This window comes from Amblyomma mixtum, chromosome 8 (assembly GCF_055824585.1).
Source record: "Amblyomma mixtum isolate Tamu chromosome 8, ASM5582458v1, whole genome shotgun sequence".
Taxonomy (NCBI): Eukaryota; Metazoa; Arthropoda; class Arachnida; order Ixodida; family Ixodidae; genus Amblyomma; species Amblyomma mixtum.
Genome location: NC_143019.1, coordinates 105,389,394 through 105,410,417, shown reverse-complemented (window position 1 = coordinate 105,410,417; position 21,024 = coordinate 105,389,394). Strand labels below are relative to the sequence as shown.

At 49.5% G+C, this 21,024-nt stretch overlaps 2 protein-coding genes across 2 annotated transcripts in view; both read left to right on the top strand.

Annotated features, from left to right (window-relative positions):
- LOC149333781 (uncharacterized) overlaps window positions 1–21,024 on the top strand; it is a 170,926-nt gene that overhangs the window by 93,218 nt on the left and 56,684 nt on the right. Inside the window, exons 16-17 of the mRNA XM_089557801.1 lie at window positions 10,782–10,793; window positions 11,484–11,579. Of these exons, the coding sequence (XP_089413927.1) occupies window positions 10,782–10,793; window positions 11,484–11,579 (108 nt within the window). The remainder of the gene's footprint in view (window positions 1–10,781; window positions 10,794–11,483; window positions 11,580–21,024) is intronic.
- Window positions 6,099–7,827, top strand: LOC149333782 (uncharacterized). The gene has a single exon (XM_089556111.1). It carries the CDS (start codon window positions 6,205–6,207, stop codon window positions 7,825–7,827), a length of 1,623 nt encoding a protein of 540 aa, XP_089412237.1. The 5' UTR covers window positions 6,099–6,204.

Genomic DNA, 21,024 nt, shown 5'->3' with positions numbered 1-21,024 from the left:
AGGGCGGCCTGTGGTTGCCGGTGAGACGTCGTACGTCACGTCGCTAATGCGGCGGAGAACTCGGTAAGGTCCGAAGTATCGGCGCAGTAATTTTTCGTACAACCCACGGCGACGAACTGGTGTCCAAACCCACACATGGTCGCCTGGTTCGTACGTAACAAATCGCCGTCCGAGATTGTAGCGGTCAGCATCGACGTGCTGTTGACGGTGTATTCGCTGCCTGGCCAGTTGACGTGCTTCTTCAGCCCGCTGAACGAAAGTGGCGACTTCAAGATCTGGCTCTAGGTCACACTGAGGGTCGACGGGCAACATGACATCCAAAGAAGTAACAACTGCACGACCTAAGACAAGCTAGAAGGGCGTGAGCCTCGTTGTCTCCTGCAGGGCCGTATTGTAAGCAAACGTTACGTATGGGAGAATTTGGTCCCATGTTTTAGGCTCCACATCCACATACATGGAGAGCATGTCGGCCAGGGTTCTGCTAAGGCGCTCTACTAAACCATTTGTCTGTGGGTGGTACGCTGTTGTACGCCTATGGCTGGTGTGGGTCAGATCTAGGACAGCCTGAGTCAAGCGGGCTGTGAAAGCAGCTCCACGGTCAGTAATGATAACCGCAGGAGCGCCATGACGCAGCACGATGTTGTGTACAAAAACCGTAGCTACTTCGACAGCAGTTCCGTGTGCAAGCGCCGTTGTCTCAGCGTACCGCGTCAAATAATCCGTCGCGACAGCAATCCAACGTTTTCCAGTGGAAGACTTCGGGAAATGGCCGAGTAGGTCCATTCCCACTTGTTGGAAAGGCGTCTTCGGAGGCGCTATTGGATGAAGAAATCCTGCGGGTTTGAAGGGGGGAGACTTACGGCGCTGGCAGTCGCGACAGGTTTTGACGTATGTCCGCACTGATGGAAGTAATCTTGGCCAGTAGTACCTCTGCCGAATCCTCGCTAAGGTACGACTGACCCCCAGGTGGCCGGCAGATGGTTCGTCGTGGCAAGCGCTCAAGATATCAGGTCGCAACTCGGACGGGACTACGAGCAGAAATGTTGCAGTGTTGCTCTCAAAGTTGCGCTTGTAGAGGACGCCGTTCTGCAGAGTGAAAGATTTGAGCCCACGAAGGAAAACGCGAGGAAAGCGGGGACCATCGCAGCCTTCCAGGTACGCGATGAGCGGCGCTAACTGTGGGTCTTCCCTTTGAAGCTGCGCCATATCGGTTGCGCTAACAGCACCAAGGAAAGAGAAGTCTTCACTGATTTCCGGGGAAGCCAGGTCCACTGGCGCGCGTGATAAACAATCCGCATCTTGGTGCTTCCGCCCCGACTTGTACACGACCGTTACGTCGTACTCCTGCAAACGGAGGCTCCACCTCGCCAACCGCCCAGATGGATCTTTTAGGCTGGCCAGCCAGCATAACGAGTGGTGATCACTGACAACGCGAAATGGTCTTCCGTATAGGTATGGGCGGAACTTACTGATGGCCCAGACTACCGCAAGACATTCTTTCTCAGTCGTTGAATAGTTGCATTCCGAGCGCGAAAGTGTACGGCTTGCGTAAGCGATGACTCGTTCGGCGCCATCCTGCCACTGTACCAGGATCATCCCAAGGCCTACGTTACTAGCATCAGTGTGTATGTCGGTGTCTGCGGCGTCATCGAAATGGGCGAGTATCGGTGGACGTTGCAGGCGGTGGCGGAGCTCTACGAAAGCATCCTCTTGGTCGCTTCCCCACAAGAAGGGTGTGTCGTCTCTGGTCAGCACTGTTAAGGGTTCAGCTATTTTGGAGAAATCTTGGATGAATCGTCGATAGTAAGAGCACAGTCCCAAAAAACGTCGAAGAGTCTTTTTGTCAGTAGGACGCGGGAAACTGGAGACAGCAGCGGTCTTGTCGGGATCTGGGAGAATACCGCGAGCGCTGACAACATGGCCGAGGAAACGAAGCTCTTCAAAACCGAAAAAGCATTTCTCAGGCTTGATCGTAAGTTGCGCACGTTGGAGCGCCCGGAGCACTGTGCGCAGCCGCTCCAAGTGTTGCTCGAAGGTGGGCGAGAAAATGACGACATCGTCCAGGTGTACGAGGAACGTCTGCCACTTGAGCCCAGAAGACAAGACAGTGTCCATCAAGCGTTGGAAAGTGGCCGGCGCTGAGCATAGTCCAAACGGGAGCACCTTAAATTCTTATAGATCATCAGGCGTCACAAAAGCAGTTTTCTCGCGTTCTCACTCGTCCACCTATATCTGCCAATAGCCGCTTTTGAGGTCCAAGGCAGAAAAGAACCTGGCATCACGTAGTCTGTCGAGTGCATCATCAATCCTGGGGAGCGGGTAAACGTCCTTTTTGGTCACGTTGTTCAGTTTGCGGTAATCGACACAAAATCTCAAGGTGTTGTCTTTCTTTTTCACGAGAACTACCGGTGATGCCCATGGACTTGTCGACGGTTGGATGACATAGTCGGCGAGCATTTCGTCCACTTGCCTTTTAATGGCTTCGCGTTCCGTCGAAGAAACGTGGTATGGGCGCTGGCATACGGGTGGTGTAGTCTAGTCTGTGATGATGCGATGCTTTGTCACAGGCGTACGACCGACCCTGGAGCTTGTGGCAAAACAACCCGCGAAGTCGGTTAGAAGAGCCGAGAGAAGAGCCTTCTGCTCATGCGCCAAATCCGGATTTATTCTGACGGACGGAAGCACAGGGCATGGTGGGGCCTGGTCTTGAGGGCTTGTCTCCAGGGCACACACTTGAGGCACCACAGCGAAGTCATGCAGGAAGGCGACAGCCGTGCCCTTGGCGAAGTGCTGCAACTCGTTGGCAAAATTTGTAAGGAGCACACTAGCACAACCGTCTTGTAGTTGGACGAGCCCGCGAGCGATGGCTACTCCCTTCTCGAGCAGCAGAGGTACGTGGCTACCAGCGACACCTTCGTAGTCGGGGAATAAATCGTTCCTTACGAGAACTAGCACACTGGACCGGGGTGGCACCATTACGTCGTCGTCAACAAGTCGCAGAGCAGTGAAGCGTGAATCGTCTGTGTCAGTGCGTGCCACGGCCCGTTTCGTCGAGAACGGGACCCGTGCTTCGTGGAGGTCAATGACAGCACCGTTCGTGTGGAGAAAGTCGAGACCGAGGATCAAGTCCCTCGAACACTCACGGAGGACTACAAATTCGCCGACGTACACAAAACCACGGATATCGACAAGAGCTGTGCACCTGCCGGCAGGGATAATCAGGTGACCCCCAGCAGTGCGAATGCTAGGCCCCGACCACCCCGTCAATACTTTCTTCAATTGTACGGCAAGGGCCAGGCACATGACAGAATAGTCGGCACCAGTATCCAGCAAAGCGGTCACGTCGATTCCTACAATTTTGACGCAAAAATCTGAGGTAGCGCGTCGGATGCTGTCGCTACTCGCTCCCGGAGAAACATCGTCGCGTGGTAGTGGCGCAGGAGGATCTTCACAAGTCCCGGCATCAGCGGCCTTGCCTCCAGAGGCCGCTTTAATCAGTTTTCCCGGCGTGGACTGGGAGAACGGCGTCCGGAGTAGCCTGCAGCTGGACGGGGTCTTGGAGAACGGTAGCGTCTCGGCGACGGGGAGCGAGCCTCTTGGTGGTCTGATGTGATGCGATTCTGGCGCGATGACAGATGGTACGCTATCTCATGCGGTCGTTCGCCGTTCTGTGGGCACGGGTCGTCCGGCGCGAAACTACACAGTCCCACGCGGCGGTATGGCACGCCCTGTAGAGGTGACCCGCCTCGCCACAGTGATAGCAGAGGGGCCGACATCCGGGGCACGCCACACTTCACTCTTTCGCGGTCGCTGATAGGCTGGCGGAGCGTGACCACGAGGGGAGCTCGGTGAGAGCACTGCTGGAGTCGCGGCGGTGACGTCGTACCCAGAGGCCTGGCGTAGGACGGATGCGTACGTGGGCCTTGGATCATGCTGGTGAGGAACCTCGGAAATTTTGTGTTGTGCTGCCAGGCGCACCTCGTCCCGGACGACTTCACTCAGTGGCGTGAAAGATGGCGTTTCGGACGGCATACGGAAGGCCTGCAGTTCCTATCTGACGACATATCGGACCAGCTCGCGTAGAAAGGTCGCGTCGATACCGGGAGGCATGGATATGGGATCAGGCCCGAGGTGTTGACGTCGCGATTGTACTGGCGGGCTCGCTGTTCCAGCGTCTTCTCCATAGTGGCCGCTTCGGTGAGGAACTCTGCCACAGTGCTCGGTGGGCTGCGCACGAGTCCTGCGAAGAGCTCTTGCTTGACACCCCGCATGAGGTTGCGAAGCTTCTTATCTTCCGACATGTTGGGATCGGCGCGTTTAAAAAGTCGGGTCATGTCCTCGTAGTACATGCGTACACTCTCGTTGTGGCGCTGGTTGCGCGAGTGTAACGCAGCTTCTGCTCGCTCTTGACGGTCTGCATTCGGGAAAGTGGCTAATAGATTGCGGCAGAAAGCTTCCCAGGACGTAAACGAAGCTTCATGGTTTTCGAACAATGTCCGAGCCGCCTCTTCAAGCGCAAAATAGACATTGTGAAGCTTACGGTTGTCGCTCCAGCCGTTGTAACGGGCAACACGTTCGGAGATCTCGAGCCAATCCTCGGCGTCCTCGAACACGTCGCCATGAAACGACGGTGGTGTTCGTGACTGATGACAGAGGATGTGCGCCGGGAGCGTGGTCTCAGTTGCCATGGCAGCTGGTGCCTCCGAAGAACGCGGGTGCGTCGCCCTGGTTGCAGCCGGAAGGAGTCCGAATTCAGGGGACGCTCCACGGAGGCGGCGGCCGCGGCGCTCGTGAACTGGGGTGAGATCCGTATTGGTCGGTAGCCTACGCGGGTCTGGAAGCGCACCCAGCACCTCCACCAGATTTGTCACGAATATTACACGGCACACAGAGACACAAGAACTGTTCCAGTCTGCCGAGCGGTCACCAGCAAGAAGACGAACCACTTCTTCTTCCTCGTCACCAGCGAGATGGCGCAGCACTTCTTCTTCGTCCACTTCTGAGCTGTATCAATATTTGCAGGGGGCGGCAGAAAGTCAGGTGGGCAGATAAGATTAGGACGGTTCCGTGGATAAGATGGTCGCAGCTGGCACAGGACAGGATTAATTGGGGGAATATGGGAGAAGAAGAGGACGGAGTTTGGCTGTTGCTGCTGTTGGTGATGATGAACGAATGTCGTCTCAACCCCGTCGCCTTTCTGCGCCTGCACGTCCACCGGTAGCCAGTTTGAAGGTAGTGGAAATGTAAAAGATGTCAGAAGAGTTTATTTAGGTGTCTATGGGACTTGAACGTACGCCTCCTTGCTGGGACACATGAAGAGTTTATCTGACGCCCTAAACGCTGGGATGAGCGTTTAAAGCAAGTGTTTGCACTTTCTAATATCATGTAGCTGCTTTGAATGTTGACGAATATTACTTTCTTGGTGGGGTAGCAGTGACCTAAAACCGAAAATAGAGACCAGGATCACTTGCATGCCGCAACAACCACTTCATAACCCTCTCATGGAGACCGCCGCCTCTGCGTTAACGTCACCGAGGACGAATGAATGTTCAAGAAAGAACAAAGGCATATAACTACATGAGACTAATTAAATCAGGCCAAAACTATTAACACATTAAGCAAGAGCATTAATGTCTGTCCACTTTCTCTCCTTTTTATTCTCTTCATTCGCTCTCATCTTCTCCCCGTCCGCTCCTATTTTCTCACTTTGTTTTCTCTTCTTATTTCTTCTTTCTTTCTACTAGATTGTCTTCTTCGTCTCGCTTCTTTTTCCTCTTTTCTCTCTTGACTTGGCTTGTCTCGTGGCTTATATTGTCTTGGCTTTCAAATTTGTACTACCACAATGGGCTTCAATTACAATACAGGACAGCACCGTCGGCTTAGGAATCCTGCTCAAGGAGGAGGTTCGCGTAGGTATGAAGGTTGATTAGAGCATGTAGTACGGGCAATATCAGTGGATGGAAGTAAGAACTTGAAGCGGATGGAAGTAAGAAGGGTGCATTCGACAACGTTACCCACGAGATCATTCTCACCCACCTCTCTCAAACTAACTGCGGCAGAAATGCCTTTCAATACATTCGGCAATTATTAACCGACAGACAATCTTACATTCGGATCCAGGATAAAGAACATGGCCCTTTTCATTTAGGAACCAGGGGTACACCCCAGGGCGCGGTGCTCTCTCCCCTCTTATTCAATTTGGCTATGATGCGCCTACCGGCCCAGCTGGGCGCTGTCGCCGGTGTGCAGCATGCGCTGTATGCTGATGACATCACCCTGTGGGCCACGCAGGGTTCCCTTGCAGACATTGAGGCTAACGTGCAGGAGGCGGCGACCATAGTGGACTGTTATGCTCGCCGCTGCGGCCTCCAATGCTCCACCCAAAAGTCTGAATTTGTGCACATACGCCCCTCACCAAAGTGCACAGCCAAAATTTCATTGTCTCTCGAGACAGGTCCAATCCCTGAAAATATCGAAGTCCGGGTACTGGGGCTCTTTATACATCAAGACAGACGGTCAGAAACAACATTGGCCAAACTCCGTCAGGTGGGGGACCAGGTGGGCCGCTTGGTCCGCCGGGTTTCTAACAAGCGCGGGGGGTTACGATGTAAGGACGCCTTGCGGCTGGCGCATGCATTTGTAACCAGTCGAATTCTATTTTCGACTCCATATATCCACCTGCGGAAGCAAGACGAGGATTCACTCGAAGTCATCCTCCGCAAAATTATTAAGCGGGCTCTAGGCCTCCCCGTGACCACCTCCAACAAGCGCCTCCTGGGGCTAGGCATGGTGAACACATTTCGAGAGCTCCGGGAAGCCAACTTGAATAACCAATACGCACATCTCTCGAAGACATCGTCGGGTCGCCGCCTCCTTGCCCGACTACACATCCCACATACCACTCTCATGGAAGAGCGCGTGCGTATTCCATCCCAGTGGAGATGCGCCCTCCACGTGCGCCCTCTTCCCGCGAACATGAACCGTGAGGACCATAATGGCCGGCGCCTGGCGCGGGCGGAAGCCCTGGCCCGCCACTATGGATCGAAACCCGGCGTATTCTACGTGGATGCCTCAGGCCCCCACCATGGGGGATGGTACACAGCCGCAGTCATCCACCAATCCAAAACAGTGAACGGCCTTACTTTCCGAGCCCGTGACATAACACACGCGGAGGAGGTCGCCATTGCGTTGGCTGCATCTGATTCCAATTCAAAAACAATTATTTCCGACTCGCGAGGGGCATGTCGGAACGTCGAGCAGGGCTGGGTACCGTATCTTGCCTACCGCATTCTTCAAAATAGCGTCTACACCGGTGACCCCGCGCACCGGCGTATCGTTTGGGCTCCCGCTCACATGGGCCTTGAGGGAAATGAGGAAGCTGACGCCGCCGCCCGCGCGCTCTCTCACCGGACATTCCCCTCCGACCCTGACGAACAGGAACTCGAATTTATTCCAGCTTACACCTTCAAAGACATCGTTTTACTCTATCAATCTGGCCATGGTCTTTATCCCCGCCCGTGTAAAGGTCTGTCAAAGGCGGAGGAGCGGCTTCTGCTCCGCCTGTATACTAATACTTTGCTGTGCCCGGCAGCTCTGAAACACTTCGACCCTTCTTTCTCGGGCAGCTGTCCGCACTGTGCGGAGAAGTCTTCGGACATCTACCACATGGTGTGGGCCTGCCCCTCCAACCCTGCTATCCCCCCTCACCCCAACCCAACCCGGGAGGACTGGGAGGCGACCCTGCTCGGCTGCTCTGACCTGCAGGCCCAACGGGCCTTGGTCGCGCGAGCCTGGGCGGCGGCCGATGCCACTGGGGTCCCGAACTAGGGACCTCCACCTAGTATTTGTAAGGGCTGGCCCCCTCTTGGTCAGCTCATGCATAACCTCCTGTATTATACCTGTACATAAATGTTTTCCACCACCACCACCACCCTGATGATGGCTGCACAAGAAAGCACTTGCTTTTCCATTTCCAATTCAACGACTCCTCTTTCGACTTAGAATTGCAGACAAAGGTCACGCTGGTCGTCGAAGTGCTATCGGGCGATGAAGCGACCATGCGCGTCATGTAGGTTAGCTAAAGTAGTGGTTTACACATCAGGCGAAGCTTTCATTAGTATTCCGGGCGGTCAGCGAGAGCGCGACAGCGTTCACAGAGACAAGAGAGAGCCTCCACATCATGCGAGCAGCGAAAGCAGAAACCGTTTCGCCAGCAACAAAACGCAGTGCAATAAAAAGCGATTCACGCAGTGTGGTAGCCCAGGCACATACTGTCTCAGCCTAGAAATTTGTGTTTGCCGGGATGCAATGTGAAAGCTGCCGCCTATACTATACTAAGTTGCACTAAGCCTGCGGCATGCATTCTGTGGCTGGTTTTCTTGTCACGAGACCTTGTAGCACGCTATGCGGCCAGCGCCACCTCCATCGACTTCCTTTATCCGTCGTCACTCCGTCTTCTACAAAAGAAAAAAAAAGGAACGAAAGAAGTGAAACGCCATGCAACAACATTCAGGCTAGTTTTCCATAGGCTGGTTGCAATATTAAAAAAAAATCTTTCGTTTAGTTAAGCGTCGCAGTCTTTGCCATAGTGCTACCTACCACTGATGCCTTTAAAAATATCAATGGCTTTTTGCAGCTTTTAAGGACTACGGAAAGGAGGTGCAGACCTACACTTGCTCATGGGTCTCCTGAGCACCTGTTGCAAGCTCATTAGCCCCATAGTGGAGCCCCTGTATAGATTCTGAATCGGCGTTGCGGCTGTATGCCTTGGAAAACGATTCAGTATGACCACTCCAGTATTTCGAAATGTTTTCTGTAAGGCTTAAATGGAAATGACACGAATCATATAGGATTTTGAGGACCATGCGAACTATACATTTGAAAGCGGAAATGCGTAAAGACGCCACATGATGTCATGTAGATCGCGCTGAAACCAAACGCCTAGCAGACGGAAACCGCATACAATCCTTGTTCACTCACGTTTTACATAGTGCTCTGTGGTGCGGTTAACAATAACTGAGACAAACCTAAACACACTGTTATCTTTACAAAAGCGAGCGCTACAGGCAGTAGGCGACGTTTCTTTTATAGAAAACATTTTTTCGTACTTCACCCGTATACCACTCTGCCGATGAAACAGTTATTTAAACTTAGGCTATCACTGAAAACCCTGCACCAGCAAAAATAAACTGGACGTCATTTCAAGAAAAATATACTGTTAAGAAGACCCGATAAGAAATAAGGTAGAATGCAATAGTTTAGGCCAAATGACGTACAAATTGTGGTCTACACAGATTAACATCACTAATTCCAGAACTCCTCAATGAATACCGCAATATACTGAGCCTGCTGCAGAATAAAGTCTCTTCAACACGATTTAAAAAACAAGCAAATGCAATATTTCTTTCAGAGTGTGCGAGCTTAGGAATTATTGCTTGATCCAATCAGTCTAGTGCATCGTTTCTACTTTATTTTCATTTAGTACAAAACTGCGGCTCTACTGTAAAAATAGTGTTGATGTGTAATATTTTCCCTACGGATATATAACCTGCCTTTGTTTCTTTCCTGAAAATTAGGCATTGTATATAGACAGTTGATTGCTACCACTATTCTTGTTATCACGAACTGTATTGTGTCTGAATGATGTCGGAATGATGTGTCTCAGTGATGTGAAATGATGTCACATTACGTTGCTGCGAATGCTGCCAGGTTGGCATAGTCATATCAGGCTCTTCTCGGGCCTTTTGTTGTGCCTCCCGAGGCAATCTGTTCTCGAATTGTCTCTAATAAAGAAAAAGAAAGGAAGAAAGAGAGAAAGAAAGAGAGAAAGAAAGAAAGAGAGAAAGAAAGAAAGAGAGGAAGAAAGAGAGAAAGAAAGAAAGAGAGAAAGAAAGAAAGAGAGAAAGAGAGAAAGAGAGAAAGAAAGAAAGAGAGAAAGAAAGAGAGAAAGAAAGAAAAAAAGAAAGAAAGAAAGAAAGAAAGAAAGAAGGAAAGAAAACCAGCTGAAATAGTACTTATTTCTGCATATTTTCTATTTCACGCGCGCTCCGTGCTCTAATAATTCCGGACGTGCGGCTCATAAGAAAACATTTCGTGTGAGGCTTACAAGTGTGAGGTATAGAGCGACGCCAATATCAAAATGCGCTTATGTCCAGGCCGTGGGAAATTTGAACGCGTAATACAGGTGCGAGCAATGTGAAAAGGCCACGCCAGCTCGTGCCGTTGTCAAGCTGAACGCACGTCCTTAGTCCTTCTACAGATTGGAAGAAGTCGCTTCGCGCTTCTGGATTGGAATGCATTTCTTCCAGAGGCGAGAATGATTTTGAGACAAAAAAAAACACGCTTGGTATTTTTAAACCAAAGTATCCTCCAAGCGAGTTCTCCGGCGTGAGCAGTGGCGCCTCTGTTTTTAACACCGACTATTTTCAAGCACCGGTAGGGCGTCCCTCCTAATTTTAAAGGAGCTACTGATACGCCTCCTGCCCAAAGTAGCACGCATTGGCGCATTTCCTTGTATTCTATTTGCACGTAGCAAGGGGTTGTCGTGCGTTTTTAGACATGGGGATGGCCACATGTGCGCAGCAGCTCCTCGTAGACACGATAATGTCGTGTTAGTGTACTTAGGTCGAAAAACTGTTTAATTCACGATATTTCTGACATCGAATGATTTTTCACGAAACTACTCGCACTTGAAAGCATATGAATGCAGCGAGAGGCCAAATATCTACCTCAGAAGTAGCCTTATTAAACTTTTTCTGACAACTGTTTGTTTTTGCTTGCAGGGAATCGGGACGGTAACTCTAGACGGAGAGGACATCGGGCTAGTAATTGTAAGTGTTCATTAATTGAGATATAGCTGTCACGACAACGCGCTTTGCTGCGGTTATACTTCCTTGCCATAATTGACTCGTGGAGCAGTATGTGGCAATTTAAGCTAGTTAAAATATACAGTTTTAGTCATGTTACCGGAGCCGCCGCGGTGGCTCAGTGTTATGGCACTCGGCTCCTGACCCGAGAGACACGGGGTCGATCCCGGCTGCGGCGGTTGAATTTCGATGGAGGCAGAATTCTAGAGGCCCGTGTACTGTGTGATGTCACTACGCGCTAAAGAACCCCAGGTGGTCGAAATTTTCGGAGACCTTCACTGCGGCGTCTCTCATATAGCCTGAGTCGCTTTGGGACGTTAAACCCCATAAACAAACCAAACCATTACGAAAGTCGAAAAAATATCTAACCAGAGGCTGGCTATCCTTTCTGATCTCGCTAATGCTTTAAGTTGGGCTAGTTGGTAGTCGGTATCATACATATTGACTAGCGAAATTCAAACACAGGACAGAGAAGGCGACAGAACACACGCTAGACTTGCAGCTAGCGTGCAAGTATAGCGTGTGTTCTGTCGCCTTCTCTGTCCTGTGTGGGAATTTCGCTAGTCAATATGTGTGATATCCTTTCTGATCACTTTGTTCTTTAATCTTTTCTTTCAGTGGGACAATCTAGCATATGAAGACTTTCGGTTAGTGTGCCCAGCATGGATGAAGCTCTCAAAAGCCTTCATAGTTGCGTACGACATCACATCAGAGGTGCGTAAGCGTCTTTGATTTCTATTTGCAGGTATTCAAATGGAGCCAGCTTTGAACTCTGATCGACAGATATTGTGTTGCGCACCAAGTAGTATCTGAAATCACATTGCTTTGACATTCTTCAATAAGCCATACTCGTTAGTTTAAATATTATCATGTGAACGCTGTGGATTAGGTTCCTTTTCTCCCAGCACATAATCAGCAGTCCTTATGTGAGCGCACCTTCCGCCGGCAGCTAATTAGAGTTCCGCACAATATTCCTGCTGATTCACATTAGCACTAAGCATATCCCCAAAAGAACAAAGAGTAATGAGTAGTTTATGAACACATATCGGGCGACGATAGTGTAATATGGCATCGTGAATGCAGCCAAGTTGGTGCGGCGGCTTTTTAGTTCGAAAGCATTACTAGTCCCATTAACGGAAATGCCGGCGGAGTTTTGAATGTGTGTGCGTGTGCGTGCCATGCGTGTGCATGTTTGTGTACTAACAGATGGTACAGAAAAGCCCAGCGGTGGCAAGAAAAATAGGGTGACGTCATCAAGCGGCCGTATGGCGCATACAGCAAGCCGAGCACCGCCACTTCAGACAGTCGTATACATGTCGTTCTTCTGTATTGCCACCAGGTGACCCCGGGCAGCATAAAATTTCGAGGACACTTTGGCAACTTTGAGAGGCGAAAGCCAGCCGAAGACACTATGCCATGACGACTTCCGGTGGATGTGACGTCACACCGTTACTGTGGCTATATTCATACCCTAATTATATATCTTTCGGGGATATTAAGTGTTAATTACGCTTAATTACCAAATTTTTCATGCACAAATCCGACGACGTTTTTCTATTATAATTTTCTATGATAATTTTCGCTGTGCCGTGACGACTTCCGGTAGATGCGACGTTACACCGGTCCCGTGGCTATATTGACGTCCGCACCATTTGGACACAATTTCAAAGTTTTTGCCTATAATTAATTAATTAATTAATCTACACTCATCAAACATGGCTTCTAGGTTCATTACTTTCTCCTCTATCTGAAGCCACCAATGGTTTTCTTCTATCTTGTTTAGTTCCCTAGATAAACGCGTGTGACACCCTTTGTTAACGGACATTATGAGCCATTAAAGGCTTTCGCCTTAAAAGACGAGGAGGTGAAGGTTGGCTCGCGCCCTGAGGGGAAGGGTTGTTAGTGCTGATTTCTTCAAAGTTTTGTCACAGGACCTCCATTTCTTTTCAGTATGCGGAAAATCAATGTGAAACACTAGCGGTTATCTCAATATCCCAGGTCAACAGCCCTTTACTGTAGCTAATGCATATTTCCCTTCAGGTGTGCGTGACACTCGGCCTCTTGACTCACGCATTTCTAGTAGCCGATCTCAGGTTTTATTAGTCGTGGATTTCAATTCGCACCACGTGACGTGGGGGTTTAAAACAGATTGCTTCGGCTTTAGACTATTTGATTTGGTTTGCGACAACAACATAGTCTGCAGCAATTCAGGAATCCTTACTTTTGTACGTGGTCAATGCCGCTCTGCGTTAGACTTAACTTTTTCCTCCCCAGGAGCCTCTCACGTCTTCGGTGGCTGTTGAATGCGCGACAGACAGTGATAATCTACTGATTAGTTTCAAGCTTGCGTGTAAATTAACTCTTTCCGAACGACAACAGCGCTCCTTCATAAACTACAGTCGCTTTAAAGACACCCTCAAATCAGCTCTCACAATTAATTCAGACTGAAACACCGCGACAACTTCCGAATGCAAAGCTACTCACCTATGCTCAGTGTTGGAACGCGCAAGGCAAGAGTCTGAATTGATTGTCACTGGAACTAAGGATACAATCACCAATAATTGGCGAAATGCTGAGTGCACTCGTGCCTATAGACGGCGGAAAGTAGCCTGGAAGAAACTTCTTATAAATCAATCCCCAAAAAATTGGTTGGATAAGTATGTCGCAGCAACATTTAAGCGCACTGTCTCCCGCGCGAAGGAGGACTATGTTACAAGTCATTATGATTTTCTTTCTCAGGCAGGAAATAAACAGGCTTTAATTTTATGAGGAGAAGGAAACTGATTCCACCGGCAGTCAACATTGAATTCCTCGTTCAGTCTCCTTCTGAAATCTCTAAGGCCTTAGAGGGAATTGCGTGCGGCCTAGAACGTCGGTTTACGAGTACATCTGTACTTCGATCTCCAGCTGCATTCACATGCATCTCAAGTGGTTTCATTGAGGTAACTAGGCAAATTGTTCTGCGCCTATCCCCCGTGGCTCCTTGCCCAGATAAGGTCACAACATCTATTATTAAATTTTTGTTTAATGAATCCTGTGAAGACCTATTGGCTCTAGTTAACCATTTCATTAAAGGTCCTTGGGTACCCCATCAGTGGCGTCTTGCGGAAATAGTTCCACTACTTAAAAAACAAGGGGAGGGTTTCACTTCAGACAACATACGCCGGATTTCATTAACTTTGAGTTCAGTGAAATTGGTGGAACGGGTCCTGCTTCGTCGTATCGAGTACTCGACGCTGTCGTAAGCCTTACTGATATCCAGTGACAAGCACGGCAAACTGTTTAGTGCTTAGTGCTTAGTACTCGACGCTGTTACACAGATTACAGGACCTTAATTTCGCAAACTATTTGGTAGCCTGGTTCTCTGTTTTCTTGAGAAAAAGAGAATTTTATTGCTTCCGAAACGGTGTTTCTTCTAGGAAATTTCGACAGACAGGTGTGCCGCAAGGGTCAGTCCTTTCCCCTGTTCTTTTTAACGTCTTTCTAAGCTCAATTAAGTGCATTCATAATGTGACAACTTACGTGTACGCTGATGATAACAACACATTTTTGCTTCAGCAAGTGATTTTCACTCTCTTTATCAAATCTTGCAGAATTACCTCAGTGTTCTTTTTTTGACAATTGGTTAGGAAGTTTTCACCTCTCCCTCAATGTGAATGAACAAATACGCCTTGTCGGTCTTCCCGGTTTCTCATTCTGTAAATATCTGCGTTGCTTATAGAAATCATAATATTCCTCTAGTTCAAACAGTGAAGCATCTTGGAGTGATATACGACTACTCTTTCCTGGCGGGCACACATTTCGCAAGTTTCTGCAAAAGGAGTTCGGGTCATTGGCATCCTGCGTAGGTTTTGCAGCTCTAGGTCAGGCAATAGAAGGCACACATTCCTGCTGATCTATAATATGTATGTCCGCCCAGTTTTGGAGTTCGGATGTGTTTTATTATCAGGGGCTCCTGCCTATAAACTTCGCCCTCTTGTGCTTTTGGAGCGTGAGGCGTTGCGCCCCTGTTTATATGTATCTAATGTTGTCCGGCACCTTGAGGCGCGAATTCCATCTTTATTAGGTGGATTTCGCCTTTAAAGTTTTTGCACCGTCCAAACAAATGTGCACGACTTTCCTCTTCACATTTCCAGTGTAATATTTCTTAGTCAACCTGCAGTCTTTTTAAATGCCGCCTGGTCTCGTTTGCATACTGCGCAGATATGTTTCGTGCAGTCTCTCCTTGATCCTTTAAACATTCATTTCACAGGTATCCATCGAGTGTATAACATCTCTCCTTCAGTCAAGATTGCATTTGATGACATTTTGCAATCGAATGCAACGCTGCAGCCCTTTCCTCTCCTTCACGGTTTGTTGCGGGACCACCTAAGGTCCTTTTCTTTTCATACTCTCAATGCGACCGATGCCTCGCAGGATCGTGAAAAGGCAGGCGTAGGCATTTTTTCCCCTACAATGGGATGGACCTTCCCACTCCGTCTTCCTGACTTCACTCTAATTTATCCAGCCGAATTATTTGCAGTACTTCTAGCCTTACGTAAATTAGATCCTTCCGTTTCATAAGTCAAGTTTATGATTGACTCTCTATCTATTTGCTCTACGTTATCATCAGCCACTGAGACTCGGTTATTATGGCTCTTTAAGCAGCTGATCCCGCTCCATCTAAATTCGGTGCGTTTGCTTTGGGCACCGAGGAACATGGGCATTCACTTAAATGAGGCTGCCGATTCCTTAGGAAGGGCCTCTCTCTGCGTCCCAATAATCGCTGTCGTGCCAGCCTGCGCATATACAGCTGCGATGAGGTTTCGCAGTTACACATTATTTCAGGAATTTTCAGCCTCAGCGCTTACTTCATCTCCCGAATATCAGCATCTTCTGCATTATTGGAGTAGCAAAGACTGGCGCTCGCGCAGACTGGAGGTCCCTTTCACGCGTTTGCGATGCCGAATTCCTCTGCTAAATGTCTACCTTCACAGATCTAGTCTGCTGGTTTCTCCACTGTGCCCATTTTGTGCCGAGCTTGAGACGGTGGATCACTACTTGCTGTTCTGCCGCCGCTTCCCTTCTTTGAGGAGGCGCCTATGAAAAATTCCGTTTCACAAGCTGAGTCTGCCTGAGTCCACTGCGGTTGTTCTTTCCTTTGGCGCTTCCTCGCTTGGACGAAGCAACAAGAGTGCGCGCTGTGCTGTTCAAAATTTTCCTCTAGAAACACAGCGGCTCCCATGCTGATTTTAATTTTGTTTACTTATTTTTTCTACTTATATTTATTTTTCTGATTTTCAAACATTTATTTCATTGTTTTATTTTTTCTCTCTTTCAGTCAGTTCAAAATTGAACTATTCCATGCGTTGCATTCGAATTCGCACATAGAGCTATCGTCCCGTCTTCGGTCTTCCAGCTAACAAGACCCTTGTTGTTGCGTCGTCCAATCCGTCAGCCTATACACTATTACTACTCCTTTTCCTCTAAAAATGCTCCTATTTCCAGCAGTTCACCACCTGTGTCTTGGCCACTCCCTCTAAGTGGGTATCTGCCATTTTATTTGAGGCCAACCAACCAACCAATTTTCTGGAAACGCTGCTGGTGAACGGTGTCTCGATCCTTGGTTCCGTAACATATTTTTGGTTGAGTGAGCTGGGTACATCCCTGGCCTATGTCACACACTCCTCCTCGCACCGCAGACCTCGATCGGGCCTCTGTCGGTCGACTCACCAGTTCATCGCGTCAGTCGCCGCAACCTATAGGACTAACACCTGAGCACGGGCCATTGAATTCTACCTCGGCGCCTGCCCCACGACCAGCCATGTAAGGTACTAATTACTACACCCTCCAGAACCCACGAGTACCAAAGCCCTTGCACGGCAGTCAGCTTGAGGACGTGCAAGACCCGCTCATGCAGTTTGAACGCGCTGCCTCGTTCAGTCAGTGGGACGACGCCGCAAAGCTGCGGTATGTCTTCTTCAGCCCGGAAGACAGCGCTCGTACGTAGTATGTGTGGGAACCGTAAAGTTCTGACACCATGGTGTGAGTTTCGCCTTCGACTACTCGAGAGATACACCAGCACAGATCGTCGCGAACAAGCTGAGCGAGCTCTGCAGACCCTCATACAGAGGCCGAATGAGACTGTCACCATGTACGTCGAAGACATGAAGCGGCTCTTCCGGCGAGCTGACCAAGCTATGTCGGAAGCAAAAAAGCTAAGCCACTTAATGCGCGGAGTTAAAGAACAGTTTTTCGCTGACCACGTGCGCACCCCCCCCCCCCCCCCCCCGATTCTGTCGCCGAGTTTTCGACGGAGACGCGGTTACAATGGTGCAGGTCCTTTAGCAGTGTTCCACCGTATACGACAGGCTAGTACTTGATGCTTCAGCCACAGAGTCCTTCCTGGCATTTATTTATTCATTATTTATTCATTATTCCTCAAAGGTCCAGAAGGACATTACATGAGGGGTGGGCTGACAAAATTCTATTATTTTGGACACAGATGATCTTCGATGGCGGATTTGAAAAGGACTGGATTGATGATGGTCGCCACCTCGGATGGAAGGTCATTCCAGTCGTTGGCTGTTCTAAGAAAGAAAGACTGCTGATATGTTACAGTACGAGATTTCTCGGGGTAGACAGCGTTTGGGTGGGAGTTACGGGATATCCGATGAGCGCGTGTGATACGGGGTGCATCGTGGTTAAAGGTGTGAAAAAATTTGTGATACAAGGAAAGACGGGCGATTTTGCGACGGCAGGCTAGTGTGGGAAGACTGAGCTGGGATTTTAATGCAGAAACACTGGTGTGATAAGAGTAGTCAGACCAAATAAATCTGACAACACGGTTCTGGACAGATTCGAACATAGTGATAAGGTTAGCATTGAAAGGATCATACGCTGCACATGCAAACTCAAGTTTAGGGCGTATAAAAGTTAAGTAAGCAAGAAGTTTTATGGAACGGGGAGCTAATGATAAGTTACGCCGTAAGTACCCGAGAACTTGGTTTGCTGAATTTGTAACATGAATGTGATGGGACCAGGTTAAATCTTTACTTAAGTGGATGCCAAGGTACTTGTAGGAGTCAACTGATATGATAGGAATAGTGTTCATAATGTAAGTATTATCCTGGTGGTTGCGACGGCGATGGAAAGAAAGAAGGGACGTTTTAGTACTATTTAGTGACATAAGCCAAGTGCGGCACCAATCCTCGATACGAACAAGATCTTCCTGAAGGATGGTGATGTCAGTGTGATCAGTAATTGGGCGGTAGAGAACACAATCATCAGCAAATAATCGAACATTAGACCTGATGTTAGACGGTAAATCATTTATGTAGATTAGAAATAGAAGCGGTCCTAATACGGTGCCCTGGGGAACGCCAGACAAGACAGAAGAGAGGGATGACGAGTGTGAATTAGCGTGGACGAATTGATAGCGGTCAGTTAAGAAAGCTCGAATCCAATCCAGAACCAAGGGATGCAGATTTAGGCGTGAGAGCTTATGTGTTAGGCGCCTATGGGGGACTTTATCAAATGCTTTTTCAAAATCTAGAAATATGAAATCCGTGGGAATGTTACGATCGAGGCATGCATGTATATCATGAAGAAAGAGAACAAGTTGGGTGTCACAGGAGAGGCCTTTACGGAAGCCGTGTTGGTTAGGGTGAAGAAGTTATTCGATGATAAGAACCGGGCAGTATGCGAATAAATTATGTGCTCCATGATTTTACAACAAACACTGGTTAATGAAATTGGCCTATAGTTTAGTGGTGAAGATCGTTTACCTTTTTTGAAGACTGGAATGACCTTCCCAACAGAACCCTGACCTCCTCTGAAACATGTTCCGCTCTATTGTTCGTGAAGAGCTCCAGAGCATTTGCGGTGCGTCGCAACCAGCGGTCGGCTGTCTAGCGTCATCCGCGAGGAGGTGCAGCAAAAAGTGATCAGACCTCCGTTGCTGGGTGACAAACCTCAGCCCTTCCGGAATGACTTCCATCGCCCGACATGCGCTGACGCTCTACGACGCCCTGCCACAGCGTCTGCGTCATTTGTTTCCGACCATCGCGTCCCGCTACCTTCCGTGCAGCCGGCTCGGTACTTGCCGAATGATCGAACACCTCTGCGCAAATAACGCCATCTGCGGGCTAGTTGGTTGCGATCCATATGTATCAGCAGCGCGAACACAACACAGGAAGAAGAAGGAGAAGATAGCACAGAGCGCTCTGCACTATCTTCTCCTTATTTCCTGTGTAGTGTTCGTGCTGCTGATACATATATACCTCTGCGTAAGGCAGACGTCTGGCGTGGCACCGACCGAAGGCGTTTGTGCTTCCACTGTGTGTAGCCCGGTCATCTCTTTAAATCTGCCAGTGCCCATATCGTGAGCTCGGCCTGCAGGGTTTCCCCGTCGACGTGCCAGACCTCCATTTGGTCAACGACCCCGCGTGATTGAAGAGCATGTGGCCCTGCAGCGCCTACCAACCTCTGAACGATTGCAGTCATGAACGCCGTCACCTGGCTGACCGTCGCCATCACCGGCAAGCCAGCACTTCTCACGACCGGCGCAAGGACGGTCGCCGAGCCCTCGCCGGGAAAACTAACGACTAGCGGGGTCGCTAGAACTCGACACGCTACCGTCACCCTCCTACGACGCAGTCATCGGCTGGCAGGACGGTGACAACAACGACAGGTTCTGAACATGAGGACCCGTTTTCACTCCACTTACCTGTGCTCATTGACGGCCAGAGCATTAGCGCGCTACTGGACACCGGAGCTGATTTTTAAGGCGAAAGCCTTTAATGCCTCATACTGTCGTGACCAAGGCGCGTTAGCAAATGTGTCCGCGTTTCGGATGCATGCCTTATATGGGCATATGCCAATCAATAGCCAATCGATACTTAATCGGGTGCAATCGAAAGATATCGGAACATTATATAGAGGAATTCCATGATTATATCATTGGACTTAATGACTAAATGAGTAATTGGTAATTAGTCGTAGTTAAGAAGTGGCATGTGGGACTGTGCACTCCGCCTGTACCTTAACTAACGCTAATTAATCACTGCATGCCGAGACGAGCACCCTAACCACTCCGCCATGCCAGTTCGATGGTTTGGAATGAACAAAGGCGCGTATAGCTAATACAGCATCTTCGTTCACTCCCATCTTCCTCCCTTCCCTTACGGCGATGTTCAGGTGTCCACCGAGATATGCGAGAGAGATACATTTCCTTTCCTCAAATACCAATTTACCGTCGAGCAAGGCGTATAGCCAAATGGGCGATGACGTTCTGTGGACTTCCTGGCAGCGTTGCAAGAACTGTCGCGTTCCACTTTTAGAGGCGAAGCTTAACATCTTAGCCACAAATCAGTGACACAATCAGCAACACTGCGCTTAAGGCTTTCGCCTCACCGCACTTTAGGTCAACAAAGTGCCCCCTGAATATTTTTCAATTTTAAGCGGCAAATTTGCAGCTCTTAGAAAAAAGTTGCGACACCATAGTCTGCCACGCAGATCCGCACGGCTGGCGGCCACATCGTCACTCCGCTTGACCAGTGTACAGCTCAAGTCCAGATCCACAACTCTACATTCATTGTCAGCTGCCTAGTTCTCCGTGATTGTTCTCGTGACCTGATCCTCGGTGTTGACTTCCTCCGTGAGAATGGAGCCATTATCGATCCCCGGCGGCGCACAGTCACAGTTACTAGAGACAACGCCTATGACACTTCTGGCACTCGTTCATGCCGCTCCGCCCTTCGAATTTCCTCCGAGAGTGTTCTGATCCCGCCACGCTCAAGTGTTTTTATTGCGAAAGCAATACTGCTAGCACTTTTCTGCCGTCTGTGGAGGTCGTTCCTTCGCTCCGGCGCAGCTGCGGCGCACGACCACGTGACAGCGTGACGTCACGACCAGGGGAGATCAGGGGCCCCAACTCGTCTCTTCGGCTTTCGTTCCTTCGCTCGGCGTGGCGGCTACCAGGTGACGGCCTCCTCGGCCCGCAGCGTGAGGGCGCTCGCTAGGAGAGGATAAACGGGGTGCCGCAGACGCGCTCCGCTTAGTCATGTCTTGAGGAGTTGTACAAGGCGTCGCTGGTGTGACGTGCTGCGCGCAAACGCCGGCGCCGTGCCGATCGAGGAGTCCGATGAAGAAAGGCAAGAGCGCTTGGCTAAGCAACGCG